This window comes from Phaenicophaeus curvirostris, chromosome 26, assembly GCF_032191515.1.
Source record: "Phaenicophaeus curvirostris isolate KB17595 chromosome 26, BPBGC_Pcur_1.0, whole genome shotgun sequence".
NCBI classification, from domain to species: Eukaryota; Metazoa; Chordata; class Aves; order Cuculiformes; family Cuculidae; genus Phaenicophaeus; species Phaenicophaeus curvirostris.
The window spans coordinates 868447-891852 of NC_091417.1; the positions used below are offsets into that span (position 1 = coordinate 868447).

The 23406-nt window shown below is 44.2% G+C and overlaps 1 protein-coding gene across 5 annotated transcripts in view; it reads right to left on the reverse strand.

Annotated features, from left to right (window-relative positions):
* Positions 1-4094: 4094 nt before the first annotated feature.
* The window catches only part of TLK2 (tousled like kinase 2), a 37021-nt gene continuing 17709 nt past the window's right edge, over positions 4095-23406 (reverse strand). For 4 of the 5 annotated variants that reach the window (XM_069876978.1, XM_069876976.1, XM_069876980.1 and 1 more), the window contains 16 exons: positions 21710-21877; positions 21034-21129; positions 18763-18855; positions 18030-18140; positions 16504-16640; positions 14957-15109; positions 14170-14236; positions 12269-12366; positions 11453-11534; positions 9724-9815; positions 9287-9376; positions 8634-8803; positions 7008-7146; positions 5781-5892; positions 4737-4844; positions 4095-4362 (listed from right to left, as the gene is read on the reverse strand). In XM_069876978.1, coding sequence (XP_069733079.1) covers positions 4189-4362; positions 4737-4844; positions 5781-5892; positions 7008-7146; positions 8634-8803; positions 9287-9376; positions 9724-9815; positions 11453-11534; positions 12269-12366; positions 14170-14236; positions 14957-15109; positions 16504-16640; positions 18030-18140; positions 18763-18855; positions 21034-21129; positions 21710-21877 — 1890 coding nt within the window. In that variant the 3' untranslated portion in view covers positions 4095-4188. The remainder of the gene's footprint in view (positions 4363-4736; positions 4845-5780; positions 5893-7007; positions 7147-8633; positions 8804-9286; positions 9377-9723; positions 9816-11452; positions 11535-12268; positions 12367-14169; positions 14237-14956; positions 15110-16503; positions 16641-18029; positions 18141-18762; positions 18856-21033; positions 21130-21709; positions 21878-23406) is intronic. The other variant, XM_069876981.1, reaches the window with a different exon arrangement.

The window sequence follows — 23406 nt, forward strand, 5'->3', positions numbered from 1 at the left end:
GCTCCTTAGCAGACAGCACGCGCCAGCGGCTCTTCCCGCGCCCCCACGCAGTTCGTGTGTGAAATGAGAGCGTGTCTCAGCCCCCATCCAGCACAGACAATAGGATCCTTGTGGCCAAGACGCTTTCCTGGGTGTGAATGTGGCAAGGGGAGGCTGAGCGGCCTCGTGTTTGCTTGGCCTCTTGCTGCCACCCAGGGCGAAGGCCACAGGGCACCCGGCTGCCCCAAGGGCAGCACTGGGGTCAGAGGCCACGGGTGGCAGCGGAAAGTTGGGGTCTTCATGTAAAGATTCACTGGCATTTGGCAGAAAAGGCACGTCCAGGTCCAGCTTCCACGCACTGCAGGTCTCCTCTCTCCTGTGCTGGGAGTGTGAATGTTTAAGTCAAGGCTGTTTGAGCCACGCTTGCGTAGCACCCAGAAAATAACATCCTCTGGCAGCAAAACCCCGGGAGATGCTGGCAGTGGTAGCAAACCTTGTGCCAAGGGTTTGTCAGGTCACAAAATAAACTGGGACTGGCCCATTTGGCAGAAGGAAACTCATTTCATAGCATGTTACTAACCGCTAACGTAGGAGGTGCAGCATCCACCAAGGCAGCCCCTCGGTCTCGTTCCCGCTGGTGTCGAGCTTAGCGCACAATCCCACGTGGGTCCCTGCTCCGGGCACGACACGCAGGCGTGGGGGGAGCCTGACCCACCACAGGGCCAAGACACCAGCGCCTCCTGCCCAAATCTGCATCGCATCATCCAAACTGGCACAGGGGCCTGAAAAATAATCAATTGCAGCAGCAAGGAAGGGAGCCGAGCCGCTCTCGGTGTTCGGTTTCACTCATGCTCAGCCGAAAGCACATTTCAAATGCAGCAACAGTGACGTCAGGTTTGCAGAGAAACCCAGATCCCCAGCAACTCTTCCTCTGGAGGAGCCAGGCTGTGGCGGGCAGGACTGATGCCCAGCGATGCCCCCACAGAGGTTTGGAGATGCCAGAGGAGGAGCTGTGTGTGAGAACTCGTGCTCCCTGTCCAGACACATTAGCAGACTCAACAGAATCAGCTGCCAAAGTCCTTTTTCATTTTCTATTGCATATTTTTTTAGAACTGACAAGCCTCACTGTAAGAAATTAAAGGACCTGAGCCCTCGTAACTCTGGGTGACATAGATCAGGGCCCTGGGTGGCCACAGGCTGGAAAGTGGTCAGCAGGCATTGGCTACTGGCTTTCAGCCCAACCAGCCAGGACAGGGGAGTTGAACACAAATTTTCATCAACAAGACACAAAAAAAAGGTGTTTTGTGCGTCCTGAACATCCGCAGCTCCTTAAGGCAGCTGCAACTCCCTATGGCAGGGGGGTTGGACCAGGATGACCTTTGAGGTCCCTTCCAATCCAAACCATTCCGAGTCTATGATTCTACCTTACTGGAAATGAGGGACAAACCCACCTTGGATGTCTGTGTCTGTGTCTCAGCACAGGATCAAGGCCAGTCATTACACAAGACTTCGTAATTTTCAGCAATAGTCTGTGCAGGGAGCGATTCTCCGCTCCGATGTGGAGATCTCGCTGCTCTGAGCTCCTGAGCGCAACCTTCCTCCATCCTTCGTCACCTTGCTGCACGCCACCTCCAAAAGCTCACGCCAACGCTACGAAGAGCAAAACAGTAAGAGCCAAGCAAATCAGTTTCTTAAAACTTATTTTAATATCCATGTCTCATCTGTTGGGTAGAGCCAAAACAGTCTGGCCTGGTTTAAGTTACAAATTCTTCATATGCTTTTCTTTAAGTAAATGAACAGTGTGGCAATAGGGTCTGTTATTGGAAGTGAAACCCATATTAACAAGGAAGGTGTCGCAGCCAGAATTCTACCAGGGTTCTTGACTGCTGTCAGCCCCAAGAAAGACCAACGCTATCCCCAGGCCCCTGGATGGGTGTCGCACAGCAGGAATAAATGCATCTGACGCAAAACTAATCACACCCACAGAGATAGCGCACACTGTATGTCCAAGAAACAAGGGGACCGGGATAGAAAAAACCCTTTTAGAATTCTCCCTGATGTAGACAGACACCAAGTCATCAGTTTCAGCAAACGGGATGAAGCATCAACCCTGATTTTGCCTGACAGAGGCTGAATAGACACATCGAAGTGCTGCTTGCTAAACAGTTAACTTCTGGAAAAGAGCAGCAGGGATGGAAAGGGCTATGAAATTACGGCTGGGGATTTAAAGATGCAGTATTTCTTTCCTTTGTTTAAAACACTAGAGTTTAGAGACCACCTTAAAGCAGCTGCAAGTGAACACATCCAATTAAAAGCCCAAGAGTCACTATAAAAATAGTAATAAAAATCAAAGCAGCAGAGTTCTCCACTTCCCAGGTCCATTGCTTAATTTCAAACGCCTCCATTTTTCAGTTGACCACAAATTCCTGATCAGGTTCAAAGTCTTAATATTTGCAGATGATGGCTTACAAATAAGGCAGGTAAGTGGTAGTTCTCTCCAAAAGCACATGACGGAGAACATCGCTTGCCACGAGAATGCCGTTTGGGTACCGAGCACCCCAAGCAGCCCACCCGCTGCTGGAGCTGTGGGAACAGTCCTGGAGGAACTGCAGAGGACAGTCCACACCACGGTGGTCTTGGTATCAGGTTCAGAAGCGTGCACAGGGTGATTAATTCTTTAAACACCACCCTGAATTGCAGTAGTGCATCGCTCAGCTCCCTCCTTAGACAAACCTTGCCCTTGAACACTGCATCTTTAAATATTTCTGGCTATGAAGTCCTGCCACATGTTAGGAGCACTCCAACCTTGCTGCCACATGTTCAAGTGCTGCGCTTTTTGTGGGTGTTTTCAGTTTTCCCTGAATGAGAGGGGGAAAAGGGGCAGAGTAGGGACAAGAGGCTCGCGTTGCACAGCAGGGAGGCTCCAGCTGCAGGGGGGAGACTCCTCCAGGCAGATTACAGAAGGGAGACAAAAATAACAATTAGGGTGTTTGCTCCCTTCTAGAACATTATGTTGTTCCCTCTCATCTGAAATCGGATGCGGCGACGGCAGCAAGTTAGGAAAGTCAGCAAGTTTTAAAAGGGGAGTGTTAAAGGAGAGAGGAAGCTTTGTTGCCAGGTCGCCTAACTGAGAAGAGCAGACAAGTCTTCACCTTCAGGTATTTATAACACGAACAAGACACATACAGTACTGCCTGAGCGCAGATCACACCTGCAATCAACTGAGCTGCACTCCGATTCTTTCACTACCTGCCTTATCAACAGTCAACAGATATCAGGCTCACGCGAGCAGAAAGCACGTCATGAACACATCAGGGTGTGTTTTCAAAAAGAACAGCACTTCAAATAAATTAAAAAGGTGCAACCGTTGCGAGAGCTCTGAAGGAGCAGCTGAAAACCTCGTGGCAGTCTGAGCTGTGATCCACTCTGATCACAGGAGATCTACACAGGCCTGTCCTCCTATGGGCTTCGCTGCGCTCTTGAGAAGGTGAATTATTCATAAGAAGCCATCCCAAGGGAGCAGAAAGCTGCACCATCCACAGAATGGACACTGCCATGAACCTGCTAATACGGGTTTCACTTTTGAGACCAGAAAACGGTTTTCTTCCAAAAAACTGTTATTTTTAAAAAACTGAAATTAATTAGGGGTAAAACACTAACTCTAGTGCCATGAACAGGCAGGATCAACTTTTTTCCCCTCCAAAGGGCAAAGAGTCATATACCATCCCCAGCTGAACCTTGGTGCTTCGAGCTTTTCAGGAGATGTTACCTAAACTTTATTAAAAGAAAAAGAACAATGTTTAAATATCAACACTGGACTAGCCCAGTCTTTTTCCAAAGTCCACATTCTTCATATGAAGCACACACGGCGTCCTGGATTCCCCAAGGCTGCACGTTCAGAAGTTCACAGTACATGGAACCATGTCTTTTTGTATTTTCTTGAGTTTCCCCTCCTTGTGCAGAGCAGCCACCCTTTCGTGGTCATTTACTGGATAAACCTCAAGCCATCTCCTAACCACATGGCTTGGCCTAGATGCCGACGGTTTTCTTGATGAGTTGATGTTGTCATGCTCTATGGATGGAAAAAAGCAAGAAAAAAAAGCACCTGGTACAGGTTTCATGAGACCCTTGCGGATTCCTTTATTCCAAAGTTGTTTCTGAAAGTCTTTTTGCCGGTTTCTCAAGCAGTTTTTGGCCTATCGCTCTGTCTCAGTTTGAAGAGCTGTTATTGGATGATCCAGAGGTTGATGCAACTGCAGCTCCAGCTGGGCTGCTCGTGGATACAGATTTGCGGATGTGAGGCAGCAAGTATGGGTCACAGGCCAGCTGCTGGACATCTATCCGATCCTCCTTTCGGTAGGCCAAGCAACGTCTGATAAATGCCTGCAGACACCCCAAAGGCAAGACAAGAATTAGTAGATGGGAAGAAACAGGAAGCTTTCTTCAACAGATAAACAATTTGGGAGCACAGCCAATCTGACAATGGCAGCACCGAAATTCCTTCCCCAGCAACCACAGAGACAACCCAGCTCCTCCCCCAGGAGCTCATCTGTTATCAGGAGAGAGCTCGGGCAAAGGCACACACTGCGCTCTGTTCAATCCTCAGCCTGACAACTACAACACTGACCACTCCGCAGGACGCCAGCACTAAACACAGGACTCCTGCTGGTCTCAGGGAAACCAAGAAAAAGGAACTGCCAGTGCCAACTACTGACTGACATATACGGTGTGATCAAACTCGCTGAAAGATGATTTACCTTTGCTTCTGGCGTGACTACTGGCTTTGGAGGGAACTGCACCTCGGTAGCTTTCAGAATTGTGTTCTCCTGCAGAATATCTTGTTGTGACTGGTTATGACCGAAGGGCTACCAAAGAAATAGGAGACAATTGTTAAAGGCTGATGACAGGCCTTAAAACCCCATAACACTACTGTGTTTACTGTCACTTGACATCAGCATTTTTCCAGGAAAGAGGCCCATGGATGTTGCGAAGGCGCTGCAGATTCCAGCCAGATGAGCCGGACACATCACTCCTGCACTTAAACCCAACAAGTGACCAAGCTAGAACATGTCTGGGGTGTCTCTGGCTCAGACAGGAGTGATCTCCACCTGCTTCCGGACCTTGCGGGTCAGCTTTGGCACATTCAAGAGGGCCTTAGTCTCTCTAAGCTGAAGGAGATGCACCCACTTCAGTCTTTGCTGGACTGGTTCCACCATTTACCTGATACGTTTGCCAGCCGAGGCATTCACAACACTTGGTTACAAAGGACTTGTGAAAACAAGAGGTTATAGGAACCTTTTCCTACTCCAACCTACTTCTTCTGTTATCATAAACCAAATTATCTTTTCTAAGGACGAATCACCTTTTCCTGACCCTGACTCTTCCCTTCCAAAAGCCATGGGTCTTTGTACCTACTTGTTTTTCTAACACATTTGCAGCTGTCGAGTAGTATCAGGCTCGCCAAGAGCACACTGAAAGCATCACAAAGCAACGCCAGACCAGGAACCTCAGGTGTCTGGCCCTGAATGATACAGTTGTCCTGCCCACAATGGCCTCAAGGGGAACATGCCCAGAGGAAAGAGATGTTCTGCATTGCTTTTGAAGCACGCGCCACGCAGAGCAAAACTCAAGCTAGTAAATTCTTTCCACTTCATTAGTATGGACTCTGCCTTGGAACTGATGGCAAGGAGACAAAGGAGAAGCACCTTCTGAGCCTGAGGAGCAGAAGGAAGCAGAAGCCAGGGTTGCCTCTCAAAACATTTGGATATCACAACTATGAAAAGAGTTAAATGCCTTCTTACCTTTCTGCCATAGAGACACTGATAGAAGATGACTCCCACTGACCAGACATCAACTTTATTTGAAATCTTTGGAGGTTCTTTCCCAACCACAAAACATTCTGGTGGCAAATACCTGATTAGAAGGAAGTGACAATAGGTTATGAGCAGCATCTCCAAATACTCTGAATAATTTTCTCTAGAAAGGAAGGAACAAGCTTTTGTGATCAGCCAGGGACTTGAGTGACCCAATTTTATTCCTGTGCAGCTTTGGGCCAAGATCGCCAGTGCACACCCCTTCCAGAACAGCGATCCCAAGGGCTCCCCAGACACTCATGGTCTGAGCTAGTCAGCACAGTCAGTTTCTTTCCACCAGAGCACATAAAATAATCCCATTTTCTTTTATCTCCAGAACTGGTATTTGTTGTTAAAAGGGCTTGGCCAACAATTCCACAATAGAAACGCGCAGCCAAAATACATATTTCTAGAAACACAACCCCAGATGCCACATTCTAGTTAGAGACACTCAGGCTCACTCAAACTACAGCTAGTTTCATTTTTAGGAATAGAACAAAACTGTACAATACAGAATGCCTTAACAAATGTTCCTGTACAACTGTTGCCCATAGTGACAGGCTGCAGCTCGGGTAGTACCCAAGAATCACATTTGGTGGCACTCACGGTAGATCTTGCTCTGAGCCACAGGTGATGCAGTGACAACACATACCAGTAAGGACAATGTCCTGCTGAAAACACCTTTTCAATGGCACTTGAAAATGAAGCGCTGGCTATGGACAGCATTGAGTTTTATATCTTTTTCTAACAGCTAATTATGGATTTTCACCTCCTCATTTCAATGGAATACTCTTTCCACCTCTCTGACGTACATGAATTTCCAAAGAGGTGGGGTATTCTCCTCCTCCTTGCTTCAACTGTTAGTGCCATTCTGGACTATAAAATAGCAGCCAAGCTTCACTCCAGAGCCTGCTATCCCCGCAGCACATGCAGTTTTTCACCAGGCCCTTTGGATAAGAGATGGTTTTCAAATGTATAAACACTAACACACTGAACAGTAAAAAGCTGCCACCCTCAAAGGGAGCTGTGTGACAACAAGAGCAGCTTCCAGGGTCTCAAACCTCCCGTGTCTCAAGCTGTCACAGACAATGGCAGCGCACACAGAGCTGACAGATCCAAAGCTGTCTATAAACCGTTCTTGATCTGTAACATGGAAGTGCCCCAGGCAACGCTTACCAGTAAGTACCAGCCCCCTGCGATGTCAGTTCCATGCCATCAACAGAGTTGTAGCTGTCATCATCCATGATTTTGGAAAGTCCAAAATCTGTGATTTTTATCTCTCCACATGCAGTACCATTGACTAGAAGAATGTTACCTAGACAGAGGAAGGAAACAGCCCCTTAAGATACACGTCTAGCAAAAAACCACAAGAATAAAACTGCATTGAACTCTGGCACTCTGCACGAAAGGACAAGGAACCTGCACAGTGAGCTGTGGCAGCCTGGGGTAGGTGTTTCAACGCTCAGTATCCTGAGCTCCAGAGACAACTCAGCTCCTACCAAGTGCTAGAACTGCTCTGCCCAGTTTTGAATGACCCAGTGGCCTAACATTACTTGAAGCCTCCAGATCCTGAGCCCTATTAGCCAAACGAGCTCGATGCTCATATGCTGTTTTGACTCCTCCCAAAGGTCGTGCTGGAAGGGCAGGTCAAAAAGGAGGATTAAGGAGAGATGTACACATACACAATTATGACTCATTCTGCCCAGAAGTCCTGACTTGCCCTGGCCTCTCAATGAGCCAGAAACTCTCTCCTTCCTGGCAGTGCTCCCCAGTGGCTTTCTAGGCTCAAAAAGGACAACTACTGCTTAGACAGGAGTCTTTTACAAATCCATCAAGGATCAAGAAGTCAGATCAACACCGTTTTTCTCGAAGCCTACAATAAAACAGCAAAAACGTGCATGATGGCAGTGGATGAATCACAGCTTTAGACAACTGCAGGCAGAGCTCTGCAGCATGCTCAGACAACATGAGAAGAGCCGGCAGCTGGGGAAGAAACAAGGGTCACCAGAGCTAGAGCAACAGCACCACCTCCTGCACAGACTCCTCATGCTGATGCACTAAACCACATCACACACCAGTTACACAATGCGTATGAAGTGCCACTGGAATAGGGAGAGAAGCCAGGGGTAAGTGCCCAAAGAGATGGCTGAATTTATCTGGACTAGGAAAAAAAGCTGTGAGCCAATGCGCATCACCCCAAAAGACAGCACTTCCATATTTCCCCTTGCGACTCCGCCCAATAATAAAGGGAAATCTGCAACAACCTTCAGAGAGGACCTTCTTCGTGGCAGATGCTACCGAATTCAAAGGCAGACCTGAGACAACAGCTGGGCTGCATGTACTCAGCTTTGTGAGCTGCCGTGATGTGAAAACACTTCTAAGCTAGCCTCTGCCACCAAATTTTTAGGCAAACGATGAGAAAGAATAAGCCAGAAAAATGGGAACATGAAACACACTAGTAATTATGGGAACCTTTCTGAAGCAATAACAAGCTTTCAATGGCAGAATCCAAGCAGGACATTAAGAAACCAAACACAGACACTTAGTGGTTCAAGGACTCATTCTAAACAAGGAGGCTACTTTTCCTGGAATGTTGCTTCTTTTTTTGATTTGCAATTCTAGGAGACAATACCCTTTTCATATTCTATGCATTTTAGGTTGTTTTTTTCTTGATGCAAGTTAGTTTTCCCATACAGCCCTGTCTCTTTTTGCTGTCTGACCGAAGCAAACATCCCCACACTACTTACATCCCGTCACCTTTGGTCAGCATCCTTAAGCACACCAGCTAGCAGCACAACATACCTGGTTTAAGGTCATAGTGTATGATGGGAGGTTTGATTTCATTTAAGTATTTTAAAGCATTCACAATCTGCATGATAATGGATCGCGCCTCCTTCTCCGACATTAACTTGTGCTGTTTCAGATAGAAGTCCAGATCATTTCCCTCACAGTATTCTAACACTGTACAAAACCTGCAGGCAAAACAGAAATTGTAATTAATGCACCTGACAAAAACCAGAACACTTTGTTATTGCTTGTCTGCAAGACTCACCTATTTGGTCAATATATTAAATTAAGAGTTCTCCAGCCTATCAATCCCTTTCTAAAAATAAGCTAAGCTACCAGGAGCACAGACCTCACTGCTCAGTGGTACAAAGGTCAGAGATCTCCCATTAAGTGCTAAATCCAGAAGGAGAAAGCTATATCAGCCGGGGCGTTTGCCCAGGCCAACAAAGAGTAGGATTTACTAGTAAAGCACTACATCTGACATAATACAGCACACTGGTTTGTGAGCTGGCATCTCTAGAAAAACAATTTATGCTGAAATGGCCTCAGATATCCCTGCAGTACAGTCTGTAACACCAGTGCAGCCATTCTCTGGACTCGAGAGCTGAAATACTTTGTCTATAGTGAATGGGTCAAACCAAGTCAAAAGAGACAGCGACATAACTTACGAGTCAGTATCCAGCGAAAAGTAGTCATATAGCTTAACTATTCGAGGATGATCCAGTTCTTTGTGAATTCTGTACTCTCTACATGCATGTCTGAAAACACGAAAGCCTGAGCATTAGTCATACAAGTGACTTAATTCTAAGTACTGCAGAGAGAAGGCCCAGACACACCACACAGCAGTCCAACTTCAATCAAACCCATACACACCACTCAGACAGCTTAAGAAAAGGCAAGCAATGAGGAACTGCACAGAAGAGAGTTCTTGAGAACCACAGAATCTGAGTGCATCTCAAATTCCAACAATGTGGAAGCCGCAGAGAATGGCTTTTGAAACTTGGCAAAGCACAGGAAAAAAAACAGCAGCCCATTCACAGGCATTGGACAACCAAATAGATGAGGAGATCAGAAGCATGACTGACTGCTCTACAGCCTTACTTACTTGTGATAGTTTTCTTTCTTCTCATCTCTCCAGTTTTTATTTAACTGGTGTATTTTCACAGCTACGTATCTCTGTTCTGTTAAATCAAATGCCTGCAGAGAGAAGAGTTGAAAATCAGTAGGAATCACAACTTCAAGTTAATACTGCAAAAACAGACAAGCTCTAACAAACCAGTATCCCCACTCAGGAAATCAGCATTACGACGTATTGAGTGAAGAGCAAACCCACATTCTGATGTAATTAGTTTCACTAATGAAGACAAGCAACTCTGAAACAATTGAATATTCTGTGCTCTGATCTGACCTTCCCTATGGGATCTCACTAATGCCACATTTGTACTGACATTTTACCACAAGAGCTACAAGGGGATCAGAAAGGCCAAATTACCAAATTATAGTCAATTAATCACACTGGGAAGACCCTGCCCAGTGTCTCCCCAAGCCACCTAACTTATTTTCTACACTCATCTAAAAAAAAAAAGCCCCAAAACACACAAAGGATTTTAATACTTCGTTTCACATGGGTAGCTCAGCTCTTCATCTTGGAGCAAAACATTTCAGCTTATTTAGACCTGAAAAATTCAATGGCAGAACTGTGTGCTGTGTTTTGCTTTTCAGTTTCTTGCTATTCAGGCAGTCTTTAAAGACCAGATCACTAGAATTGTGCTCATGGAGAGGCGTGGAAATCTTTCACCTTGTCTGAGAAAAACAACAACAGGTAATAATTTATAGGATGGGATGAAAACTTACTGTGAGCAGACAAGGATAAACTCTGTCCATCTCAAAAACTGTATATTTAAGTCCTAAAGCCTAACAGCTTGGCCAAGACCCTGGAGAAGGGCTAAGTGTTTCTTTCCTTTAATAGTATAGTTCCAACTCTTATGCCTGGTCAGGTATGAAGCATTCATACTCTCCTGCTTTCATCTGTGGAGCCAAGGCTTTCAATACTCAGTCAGCAAGGCCTCCAGAGAGCAGCTCAGAGTACCTACAGGCAGATCACTCTCTCTTTTCACTACCTGGGCAGTCCAGCCCCCTTGGGTGAGATATCTACTGTTGCACTGCATCGCTGTGAAGCTCTCAATATTTGCAATATTTGCGTTGGCATAGTTAGTTTTATTCTAGGCAAAGTCAGTATGAACCAAGAACTACTGGGTACAGATGAGGAATATTTAGAACTGGAAAGGCTCTAAGCATAATGGTCGAACAGCAAGCACCAAAGTTTCACAGGTCTTGGCCAGGCAAGAGTGCTGACACATACGTAATCTTCGCTTCCAAGGAAGTCCCAAGACTCTACGCACACACCCAGTCTGCTACTTCAGAGTGTAAAATCAATACAAATGAGAAAAGCCTTCCACCCCCAGGAAATGAAGATTTTGCCCTTACTATTGGAGCTATTTTCTGTTATTTGCAGTGATGTTCAGACTTGCCATGCCATACTCAATAAAACTTTGCTACTTAAGGTATTTGTGTGTGTGTAGCACTTGAAGAAACAAGTGGTTTGCTTCTCTGTCCTGACAGAACTTGTAGAGACTTGCTGCAACATTTTCTCGAAGCATGCATTTGTAGGGAATCTGACCTTCGAGGATGAGGGCAGAACCTAAAAAACTCAAGCCTGCACAAGCCAGGTGCAATGTCTTCCCTTCTCCACCACAACCAAGGATATAAATTCTGCTTACTGCAGTATTCTTTGCAAATTCAGATAACACCACAAACTGCCACTTCAAACTTACCTTATATACTTCACTGAAGCCACCTCTACCCAGGAGATGTAGCAACAAATACCTATCATTTAGTGTTGGGTGGTCTTTAAATCTGGCAAGAAAGAGAGTTTAAGAATAATTACAGGAATAATGCAACCTACTGCACAATAAATTAGAGCCACTACACAGCTTAGAAGCAACATTTTTATATTAAGAAAAATACTAAAACTTTGTTAATGACTGAAAGATTTGATATTATTAGATCACTTTGCCCTGATAAAAGACTATATAATGGTACCTTGATGCACTTGGAAGCCTTTGCCTTACATTAACTTCAAGTTATATCACCACACCATCCTCAAATCAAGTGACATAATAAGTTGTTAACACCCACTTAAAGATTAAAGCCTGAAGAATATAAGGCTCTGGGAAGATCTCATACTGGCCTTCTGGTACCTGAAGTCCCTACAAGAAAGCTGGGGAAGGACTTTTTACAAGGATATGGAGTGATAGGACAAGGGGGAAATAGCTTTAAATTGGAGAGATTTAGATTGGATATTAGGAAGAAATTATTCACTATGAGGGTGGGGAGGCCCTGGCCCAGGTTGCCCAGAGCAGTGGTGGCTGCCCCATCCCTGGAGATGTTCAAGGCTGGGTTGGATGGGGCTTGGAGCAACCAGATCCATGGAGGGGTGTCCCTGCCTATGGCAGGGGAGGTGGAACTGGATAAGCTTTAAGGTAGCTTCTAACCCAAACCATTCAATGATTCTAAGAAGCATTTCCCGTTACAAAGGGGACAAATATATAATTGTTACACGTTCTTGTCCCTGAATCCCACGTGCTTACTGTGAATTATCTTCATTGTGTATCCTTTTCAATTCCCTGATATGTAGATTTCTAACCCTCTCTAGCCGTTCCAACTCTGCCTGGATCTCTGCTTCTTCCTGTGTAAGCGAAAAACAAGAAGGAAAACACAACACTAACATAATGCAGTTAGCATTTCTGCTTGGTTTACGGAAGCACAAATGTAATTCCACTTGTGAAACTATTCTAACTTGTTTAGGGGATCAGAGTGATGGTCATAGTCAACTAAAAAATCAGGTGGAAGGTGAAGGGAATGAAAACTGACTGGGCAGTTTTGTCTACACCTACACACAGACAGGCACAGACATAACTTTACGCCTCCTTGTTTTTAACATTTTCTGTAATTAAGCAGCATTATTGCTCTGGTCTTGCTCCTCTCTGATTAAATGCTATGCAGCAGGTTTGTAGGAACTCAGCTTCTTCTGGAAGAAAACTTACAGCCCTCAGAAGTAAGGAACAGGGATGACATGATGTTTTAAGGACACAGGGCAGCATCTGATGAGGATGGAGAATGTGAAAGGACACACGGTCCTATTAGCGGTAAGCAGTAGAACAGGTTGGAGTTTAACTTAGTGCCATGTGGAAATACAGCATTTATAGAGTTGGAAGTTCCTGTGCCCTCAAACACAACACCAGAATTCACATCACTGTGTACAGGGTTGCAAATCTGAATTAAGATGTGTGGCATGAGTTGTATTATTTGGTATACAAGACTTGAGGAACATAGTTATCCATTTGTCTTGTGCCTCTTCCTTTCCTTCTCAGCTTGTTATATTTTTAGACCCAAAGAATGATCCAATTTCCAAAAGTGGAGAAGGATAAGCACAGCTTCAGACAATGCCACAATCCCAGAACATTACTTCATTTTCCATTAAATGGATTCCTCTGTTCCAGGGTGGCACACTACATGACAGCACACATGGACCTGCAATTAATCCACTCCAACAATGTGGAACCCGCAGAGCAAGCATGCCTTTAGCATACCCCTGCCCATATCACTTATGTTAATAAAACACAATGAGCAGAGAGCCAGTGGACTCCATGGGTGCATTAACTTTCCCTTGCCACTGAAAATAAGGACAGCAGCATTAATGCAGCCTTGCATTCAACTTGTGTGTCAAGTTTACAGGAAAAACCAAGTGCAGAGCTCAGGCATCACCTGAGAAAAGAAGAGGGACTCCAGTAATGCGTTTGCATGCTTCCTCTTTGTTTCGTATGGGGAAGAAAACCCTTTGGCCTTAGCAGAGATCACAGCTAACTAGGAAATGTCACAAGACAGCTATTTTATTATTTTTTTTCAGTTCTTCATCTGTCCCGGAAAACGTATTTCTAGGTTATGGCAATCACTTTAAAGGTAACCAACAACTTAACTTATTCTTACCTCACTTGCAGGTGTAGTTTGGGCTGAAGCAAATGTATTTGAAAACAAAAGTACATTACAACTACCTAAACAGGACAGGCTTACAAAAGCCTGCGAGATTTTATTGTTACTGATAAAGCTGGTTACTCAACATCACAAAGAAATGGGAAAGTCAGTTATGGTTGCAGTTTTTGGCGTATTCTTATTTTCTTCCCTTGGTTCATTCCTTCACACTCCCCCATATTAGACACGTACAGAGCCCAGCACTAGGCAGGTCACAGTGACACAATAAATGCATCAGAGCAGTAGAACTCCTCACATGAAAGGACACAAATCTATTTACTGAAGCAAAGAACATCTTTCCTGAATACCACTGCCTTGGAAAAAAAATTACAAAATCCCTTTCATGCAAAAAAACCCTCTCAATTCTCAAACAGTCGCAACCTCCACAGAGAAACGCTATTGGCCACAGAACACTGAATGAAAAACCTACCTAGAAGCCTTTTCTGCAGGTAGTTCTTACCTTTTTAAGATGACCTAGTCGAAGTTTGAAGATTTCTTCCTGTTCGTGGTATTCTGCTAACGTTAACCTGCACAGAAGAGACAGATCCAGCAATATATCAGCAAAGAGCAATAAGAAGAGAAGAAAGAAGGGAGATTTAGATGAGATCTTAGGAAGAAATGTTTTCCTGTGAGGCTGGGGAGGCCCTGGCCCAGGTTGCCCAGAGCAGGGGTGGCTGCCCCATCCCTGGAGGGGTTCAAGGCCAGACTTCAACTGCCTTTCCACTTCCCTGACTCTCATACCTGCAAAGGACTGTTTTGGAGAGACCGGTCAATGCTTAATGCACTGTCTCCAGGGAGAGCATCATTTTTCTTCAGTATACCAAATTAAATATTTGACAAGCCTCACCAGAAAGCATATCGAAATAAAGGCTTCTAAGTGTACCCATTTTTCTTCCTTAAAAAAAGCATCATTCAGGGATACCAGAATCAGTTCTGAAGTTGCAACCATTAGAAAGACACCCCCCTTTTCAAACCTGACGCAACAGGAATACTGAACAAATTACTGCATTCAAAACAAGTAAAGTTCATACAAAGCCTGGACTCAGAAATGATCCTTGTTTTACTCCAATGAAAACTATTTAGAACTGCAGCCAGATGTTGCTGAATGCCAGGCTAATTCCACAATATTCATTTGTGCATGGAGTAAAGCCTAGAGGGAAGGGCAAGATTCCATTTCTCAGTAGCTATTTTGCACTCTAATCAAAACATGCAGTTTTGCAAGGCAGCAAGAAGGCCACGTAACCTACGTTTCATTTTCTGCTCCATTAGTCTTGTTCTTGCGCTGCTTCTGCTCATTGCTTGCTGGAGGGGTCTGTCCCATCGCAGGTGGCTTCCGTTTTGCTAACATTTTTCGTTGTCTTTCTATTTCTTCCCGCTGAGAATTTATCCTTTCCTGTTGTCTGGAAAGAAGACAGCAGAAAATACATGAAACAGATAACTAATGGCGTGTACCCAGTTGTCTCCAGCATCTGCTCTAAACAGACTTGAGCAAGGAATTTCAGATCAATTGTACTTGTAAGATTAGCAAGAAAATATTTTTGTACAGAAAAGGGGGATGTGCCAAACATTTTGACTCATTTTTTTTAAAGGTATTTTTACATAAAAGAGGATTCTTTTCCTGGCCCACAAAAACCTTCTGGTAAGTGAAAGGATTTATTCATGCAGAGGATATCCAAACCCAAGGAGCTGCTAACCTCTTGGAAAACCCAGGCATCCATGGTAAGTTTCTAACTTTCCATGCACTCTTTTTCCTAGAAGCCTCTGTTCTAAATCTCAGACTTTCCTGTTAAGACTATTCCTGAAGTCTGGCAATGTCTGAGAAAGCAGCTTTGTCCTCCAAGGGTACAGTTAAACTACCCTTACTTCTCTGAAACATAACCAACACCTTTCCCAATTTCACTAAGAAAAGAAGTTTTTCATCCAAGACAACTGCCCTAAAATATTTCACAGTGGTAAAAGCACACTTGAAATTTCAGGTCTAGATGACTTGAGCATTTACATACTTCATTCACTTTTTAAAAGAGGCTGAGGCTGCAGGGCAATATTCCAGAAGTATTTCTTCCATTCTTACAGCACAAACTAAGGAGGCATAATGAAATCCTTAATCTGTGCCTAACAAGACCTGCATTTCTCTATCAGACTACAGAGAAATGATATGATTTTAAAAGATCACACATAGCTCTCTCTAATGCAATTAATTTGTCAAGTCCTACTTAAAGGTCTAGGCCAGCTGGGAATTTACTGGATAGTTCTATTAACATCCTGCATAAAAGAGGCTCTGATCTTCATTTCAGGTTTCTGCAGCCCCTTTGATCACTGTTACCAGGAGGCAAAAAAAAGTTAAATAGTATGGATTTTCTCTTTTAAGCTTCTCCACTTTCTACCTTAAAAAAGAAAAGGAGCTAATTAGCCTCCCTTGACAAATATATGCAACTATGCAAATCAAATGGATTGACTCAAGATACCTGTGAGAATCTGGCCTACCGCTCCGCCTCAAGCACTGCACAGCCAGGCAGATGCACTGACAACACCCAGCAGGGCAGCCTACTGCTTTCCAGCCCAGAGGCCATCTCGAACAATTTGATTCCAGTTCAAATCTCAGGAGGTTTAAGTGGAAATGTACTTCTCACTCCAATGTAAAACCGTTCCCAATTGTTAGTAGCCGAATTTCCATCTGATCCTTTCATCCATCATTCACACCATTCTCACGTTTTGACATGCAAGATATGACACACAACTGCATAGTTTTCCTGTTTCTGTCTCTGAAATCAAAGACAACTTTGTTTGTCCTCACTTGATGAGGTTCTGGAAGGCGTAGCCATCTGTCCACTGCTCAGTGAAAGATGCCCCGTGCCGCACCGTGGTGAAGTGACCTAGCCTCAATCGATCCTGCATGCTCTTATCCCTGCATGCCATCTTCTCCTGTTTTGACTGAAAACAAAACAAAACACATTCTAAGAATACAGGCCATAATTAGCAGCTAAGAGCTGTACTGTTTTTAAAATCACTACCATTTCTTACCATGTTCCATTGTTTCAGCACTGCTTATCTGAAATCCAGCTGAAAATCTTTGGTCAGATTAGTGCTGCTGCTTCACACTGGTCTGACAGGCACTTGGTTTGACTGCCTCCTTTCTGACATTTCAGCCTCCCCCCCTCCTCCTCCATTATTGCTTGGGCAGCTCACACCCACTCTATCACCAGCTGAAATCAGTTTAGCAGAAGGAACAGAACTATCCCTTTCTATGAGTAGCTCAGCCAGACATCAGACAAGGCTCTGATCAGGCCTTTATTCACTCACACAAGAGATGAAGGAAGAAAATGCACCCAGAATCACTGTTAAGACTGAGTGATCAGCCAGCTCAGACCCAGACTCGCTCCACTCCCAGAAGTGACACATTCTCAATTAGGTCACCAACATGCATAAAAACTGGTGGTGGTGTCTGTCACAGTGTTTCTGCTAAGGGAGAAGAAATTTCCTAGGCCTGAGATGAGAGCAGCAAAGCCTCAGTCAGTCAGGATTAAAGGTGAATCAGCAAAGCTCCTCACTGGAGCTATGCACCAATCTGAACGCCAGGTCTGTGTAACACCTAGCCCAGCATCACACATCCTCCCACAAAGGGGAGTCCCACTCAGCCAAGAAAAATCAGCTCTGTGACAAAATGAACTTAAACAGACTGCACCTACTGGCCAGCACCCTGGTAGTTTTGCCCACCCAGTGCCCAAAAACAATAGATGTAATTGGCCAACAGGTTAAGGAACCATGAAACTCCCACATTACTTAACCATCAGGAAATCTGGAAATCTTTCAACGCTGAAGCAGGCTGGACACTGGTAAACAGCAGCCTGGCACCTTACCCTGTGTCTTTAATATGTTGAGAGTTCTACAAAGCAACAATCTCCGGTTTTGTCGTTTGAAAGAAGAAAAGGTCTAAATCACTTGCCCATGTCACAGGCATATCTGGCAATTTGATTGCACAATGAGATACTGCTCTTGTCTTGCAAAAACTGGACAATGTTGGGTTTCAGATGTACAGGTTTCCAAACCAAGTCATGCCAGCTGCTTTTGGAGCTCAGGCTATTTCACTTAACTAAGGGACATCACTCTTCGAAATTGTGAAAAGTAACCTAAACAAAACATTCAGAACCATTTCCACCTTAGTATTACACTCCTATTTGAAAGTAAATAATTTAAGACAGAATTCCAGTCATCTTTTACCACTACAGCAACAGAAGCAGGTTTACACTGCTCCAGAGAAGACAGATAAGTTTTCAAAGACGTGACCTGTGACTGCAGAGATGCAAGAAGTCCTCTGCTCACCTTTTCTATAAGAAGCTTCTTGCTCATTGTTACGCATCTATTCAACCGCTCCTTGTACTTCTCCAGCATCTTTTGCTGTTCATCTATCTGCCGTCTCAAGTCACAGTTGGCCTAGAAGTGAAAAGAGAAGAAAAGCCTTTGACTTGAAATCAGAGTCAAACTAAGCATCACCTACGAAGAAGTTTCCCCAGCTACCATCAGGCATCAGATTAAGGAAAGCAAACCAGCAGAATGAGAAAAAGACCAAATTCTTCTTATCCAAATGTCCAAGCCAAGGACAAATAGGTTAGCCAGCAAAATACATAAGCGTGCAACAGATCTAAGAAAGGTCAACAACACTGCTGAGGACACAAACACCTGGAGGTGTTCAAGGCCAGGCTGGATGGGGCCTTGAGCAGCCTGATCTAGTGGGAGGTGTCCCTGCTCATGGCAGGAGGTTGGAACTGGATGGACTTTAAGGTTCCTTCCAACCTAAATCATTCCATGATCCTACGACCTAAGCTACAATAACTCTGCACTGTATAGCCACGTTCGCTGCTACACTGCTTGTAGATTCAAGCGGTCCCAGAGCATCTACAAGCCAAACAATTATCTTGCGAGTAAGGGATAAATGGATTTATCTTGGTTCTAAAAATGCTATACAAAATTCTTCTCCACAGCCTAGCTGGCACAGGCACTCTAGGTATCTTTAAATAGAAGCTTTCAGAAAAGTTGTCCAACTTTAAATACTTACTCTTAGTAAGTCATCTATCCTCCCCTCCTTCTTCTCCAAGTCAGAGTTCTTACTGTTTTCTAGTGCAGATATTTTTTCCATTGTGAGGTCAGACTGTGCAGAAAAAACACCATAAACCACATTTAAGAAAAACACAATACTTCAGATAGTCCAAATGTAACATCACAGCATAACCCCCACTGATCTGAACAAATAGGTTTAAGAAGAAGAAACCAATCCCCTGTATCCTAGCAGTCTGGGGAAGAACTTGCTCCATTCTTCATTTTCTTATCACATAGTGGGCTCCTCCAGCATAGGAGGTTCAGTCAGGTAGCACAAAGCTGCTCTGGAGAACACAAACTGGGAGCATATAACAGGCTACAACATCCCATGTGCTGCAAAGTTTTTTGTAGTTGAGTTCTGCCCACTCCCTGGTGGACTCTGACATTCACTGTCCTTCTGTGCAGTGGAATAGCTTGTACAGGAAAAAGGCTTAAAGAAACCCCACCAAATCCCAACCCTCAGCTAGAATATCAGACTTATGAGATCTTTCATGGGCACAACCACCTGCTAGACAAAAGACAGCACAAGCGGCCTAAATCCCAAAAGACTGCAGGAGGCACTTACGACAAAAGCTTTTGTCACTGAATCAACAATAAAGTTGTCTGTCAAAAAACTAGACTGCACTCACTCAGCCAAGCAACAGAAAGTTTCGTTATTAAGTGGCTCTTGTGTCACTTTGCCAAATGCACAGACATGCTCCAGGATGCAAGCTCTTACACACCACTTCATCATAGCTCACCTTGCCTCAAAGAACTGGGGCCCTGGACTGAGTGAAAAACCTAAGACACTGACTTGCTTTTGGCATTGCCAGAAGCGATTCAAACTGGAAATCACTGAAGGGAGGGGTTTTTATAACCCTATCAACTCCAAACAGGTTTGGAAGTGAAAAATCAAGAATGTATACATGTCCTCACCATGCAGTCAAGTATCTTCCTGGATTCTTTGCCTTAAGTGCACACTACATCCAGACCTCTGGAGAATACTAAGAAGCTGAGCATTGGCAGAAAGCACACTTGGATAATGCGCCACCCTTTTCAAGGAAGATGAACCCTGTGGCCTTGCTAAGCAGAGGAGAGAAAAATACCTTGCACCCTCCAGGAGGGACAAAGATTTTAAGCATTGGTGTTGGGACAGCAAAGATTGAAATCTGAAAGTTATCTCTGGCAGATTCTCAAGCTACGGCACCTTCCTCGCACAAGATTTCTCCATGCAGTTGGAAGAGACAGGACTACCATTTTAACAACACAGATGACAAAACACGACCCTAATGACACAACAGAGCTCAGAGACTTAGGCTAGTTAAGTATCCCCAGAGGGAGAATTGCTGTTCTCCAAGCAAAAAGAACTTGTACCACCTGCTGGAGAAAGGGAGAATGAACTTGCCCCAGCAATAAAATCATCTCTGACACAGACTGATGGGAGAAAATGATTGACACAAAACAGATAGTATATAAATCACTCAAGGGAAGGGTCAGTCACAGAAATCAGAGACGAAAATCAAAAGATTAAAAGCAGGCTTGGAGCAGAAATAAGCAGGGTGCATTGCAGATAAAGCTGAACATCCTTATAAGCAACAGAGGAAGATGACACAGCTAAAAGTAAATCTTGCCATTAAGCCACAAGAAGAATCTTAATTTAGAAGGCATCAAAAAGTAGGACAGTCTAAAGAACTACTCCCCTTCTTGACTGCAGGCCAGTGAAGTTGCTGAGAAGCACTGTCAGGAACACATCATGCTCCTCTTTGACAGGACAAACTATGCCATATGTGTACTCTGCAGAGGCCAGAGAGCTTCCAGCTACACCATGAATATTTGTACTGTAAGCAGTGTGGACGCACCCAGGACTTGAACAGAACCATTCATACTATCACTCAGGTTTCCATCACATCTTCCCTTACAAAAGGATGAAGAACATTCAGGATACAGCAGAACAGAAACAGACAGATCTAAGGTGTTCCTCTCCCGAGCACATCTGCACATAGCTGAAGAACTGCCCACAGCACTGACACAGAAAAGCCTCTGTAACAGACTAGGTAACTCCTTTTACAGGTGAAGGAATGCAGTTCAAAGTGATTCACTTCAATCAGTAGTCACGGACTGTTGGGACTACTGAGTAGCTCTTTCACTGGCAACATTAAGTCTGCTACAAGTGGCATCCTCTGATGTGGAAGACAAGCTGCATCAAACTGCAATCTCATATCCAAGGGATGTTTCATCGAGTGAGCTATACCTGTGACTGCTTGTGCTGGATGGAAATCTGTTTTTGGGAAGTGCAGGAATGCTCAGTGTTCCCTGATCCAGTAGAAGATGGGCTGCCTTGCTGGGCCTGCAAAAGAAAGTTAGTGCATCGTTACATGCTCCTCAGCATGATCACCAGAGCCCAAGCAGATACACTTATCTCTACACAAGCAGTGCAGCCTGGCCTGGGTACCATATTTTCATGTTAAGTTTTAAGAATGCTCTAGAGATTTAGTTCATTTAAACAAGAGAGTTAGTTTCTTTCAAGAAGTCTGTCCCAGCCTGCTAAAAGACAAAGCTTTTATAAGCCTAATAATTCACGTCAGCCGAGATTAAGCGAGGCCAAAACAAACACTTCTCACGGCAAGACTATACTTCATTCTCTTGGTTTTTTTTGCGTCTATCAGATTAGCCTCTCAGATGCTATTACTCTGATCTGCACAAGACTTTGAGTTGTTAACTTAAAACTCATTTTATTTTATTAAACAAGCAACGCCTGGAACCTAGAACTCTTCACAAGGAAGATGAACTTACCAGAAGACAGTAGACTTGGTCATCAATAAACCAGGCTGCACATGAACGACTGTCTTTGAGGAGAAAAGCTTCAAACTCCCCATCCCTTAACTAGAAACATCCCTTGGGATTCAAATCTTTTCAGAGCTGCTCACCGAGACAAAAGTAAAACAGAGGCCACCTCCCCTCTGTGCCAGCTGCTCATTCTCTAGCCGCTGTTTCGCCAGCATCACAGACATCAGCGTTGGCAGAGCAGAGTGTTCCTCCTGCGGTTCCTTTGCTGTGCTGCCGTCTACCCCATACAGCGGCTGCTCCACTCGCCGCTGTAACACAGTCAAAAAAAAATACAATGAACTTTTTAAAGAAAAAAAACAGCTATTCTCTGACTCTGCCAAAACTGTTGTCAGTGAAGCTGCAGCTCAGGAATGGGCAGGCAGCATGGTGAGGATCTGAGAACTCAAACAGGACTCCTAGGGTGACTGTTCCAATGGCAGACAGCAAAAAGTAGATGAAGTTAACAAAAAAAGTAACGAATGAACATACAGACAGAATTCCCTGTCAGCTAACACACCTCCTGCTTTTGCAAGCACATGTATTTCAGAGCCAGTGGGGCAAAATGGATTGTAGATCCAAAAAGCTTAATGCATTGCAATTTTGGTCAATGCATTCAAAATTATACTACTTAATGTTTTTTAAGGACTCATTTTAAACCAGCTAATGTCACAATACATTCATTATTCTGGCGCAAAAAACTGAGTCAGAACTGCTAAATGTCAGCAACCTAACCACGGCTAGGACCCAGATGTCACCGTAAGCTCATTTCTGTCATTATAACTGGGACCACTCTCTTGCAAGATAAGCAAAGTACGAAGGCATTTCCAAAATCTTTTAAAGATGCATTACAAATCTTAACATTTCTTAACAGTCTCCTTTCTCCTGCTACTCAACTGTGATACAGGAATTGGGTTCAATGAGAACAAGACTTATCTAAGCTACATTGATTACAGCACTCAATCTCGCAGCCCTCGCTGTAAAAGCCAGCCCAGCACTGCTAAAATTTGGCAGTCTGGGTAGTAATCACCTAAGTCCTTCCAAGCTGTAACTCCAGGCCAGGCACACTGAAAGTAAACAGTCAGGTCAGGCTTCAGTTTTTCTTAAAAACCTAAATTGCAACCTGAAGCTTATTTTCTGACTAGCATGACAAACGTCAAGAATGTGCTTTCTTCCCCAAAAGAATGCTTGTGTACAAGAGCGACCTCGCAAGAGACTGAAGCCTTGCAGATCATTCCTCTAATCAAAAGAGAAGCAAGGCAATTCAAAGCAGTCAAGACATTTGAAGACAAGAAGCAACATCCTGAAGCCATTACAATTCCTCCACAAGCCCTGATTGCAGAAAATTTCCAGTACAATATAGATTAACTCACAGGTTTGGAGGAGGGTTGTCTCATTGTAAAAGACATTTTAACACTCTGCTCTCTTCCTAGACCATTCTGACATCTGTAATGGGTAAGGCACTCAATCTTCTCCAATTCTCACTCATCCTCTCATTTTTTGGGCTAAGCTCAAACCACTGATATTCACGTTTTAAGAAGACAGATCTTACCAACGCACATAATAGTGTGTTATGAATAAGCAAACATTATAGGTTTAGCTGCAAGAGTAACAGAAGAAACAAAGAGCACCTGCGTAAGGGGAGAGACAAACTGGCCTAGCTGAAACTAACTGTAACATCAGTCTTCACCACATAAGAAATACTCTGTTCAAGCTTTTACCTACTCAATAAACACAAGTGTAGAAGAAAGACAAAGGAAGAACCTCTTGTCCCATTGTGAACACCTGCAGGGTACCTCTT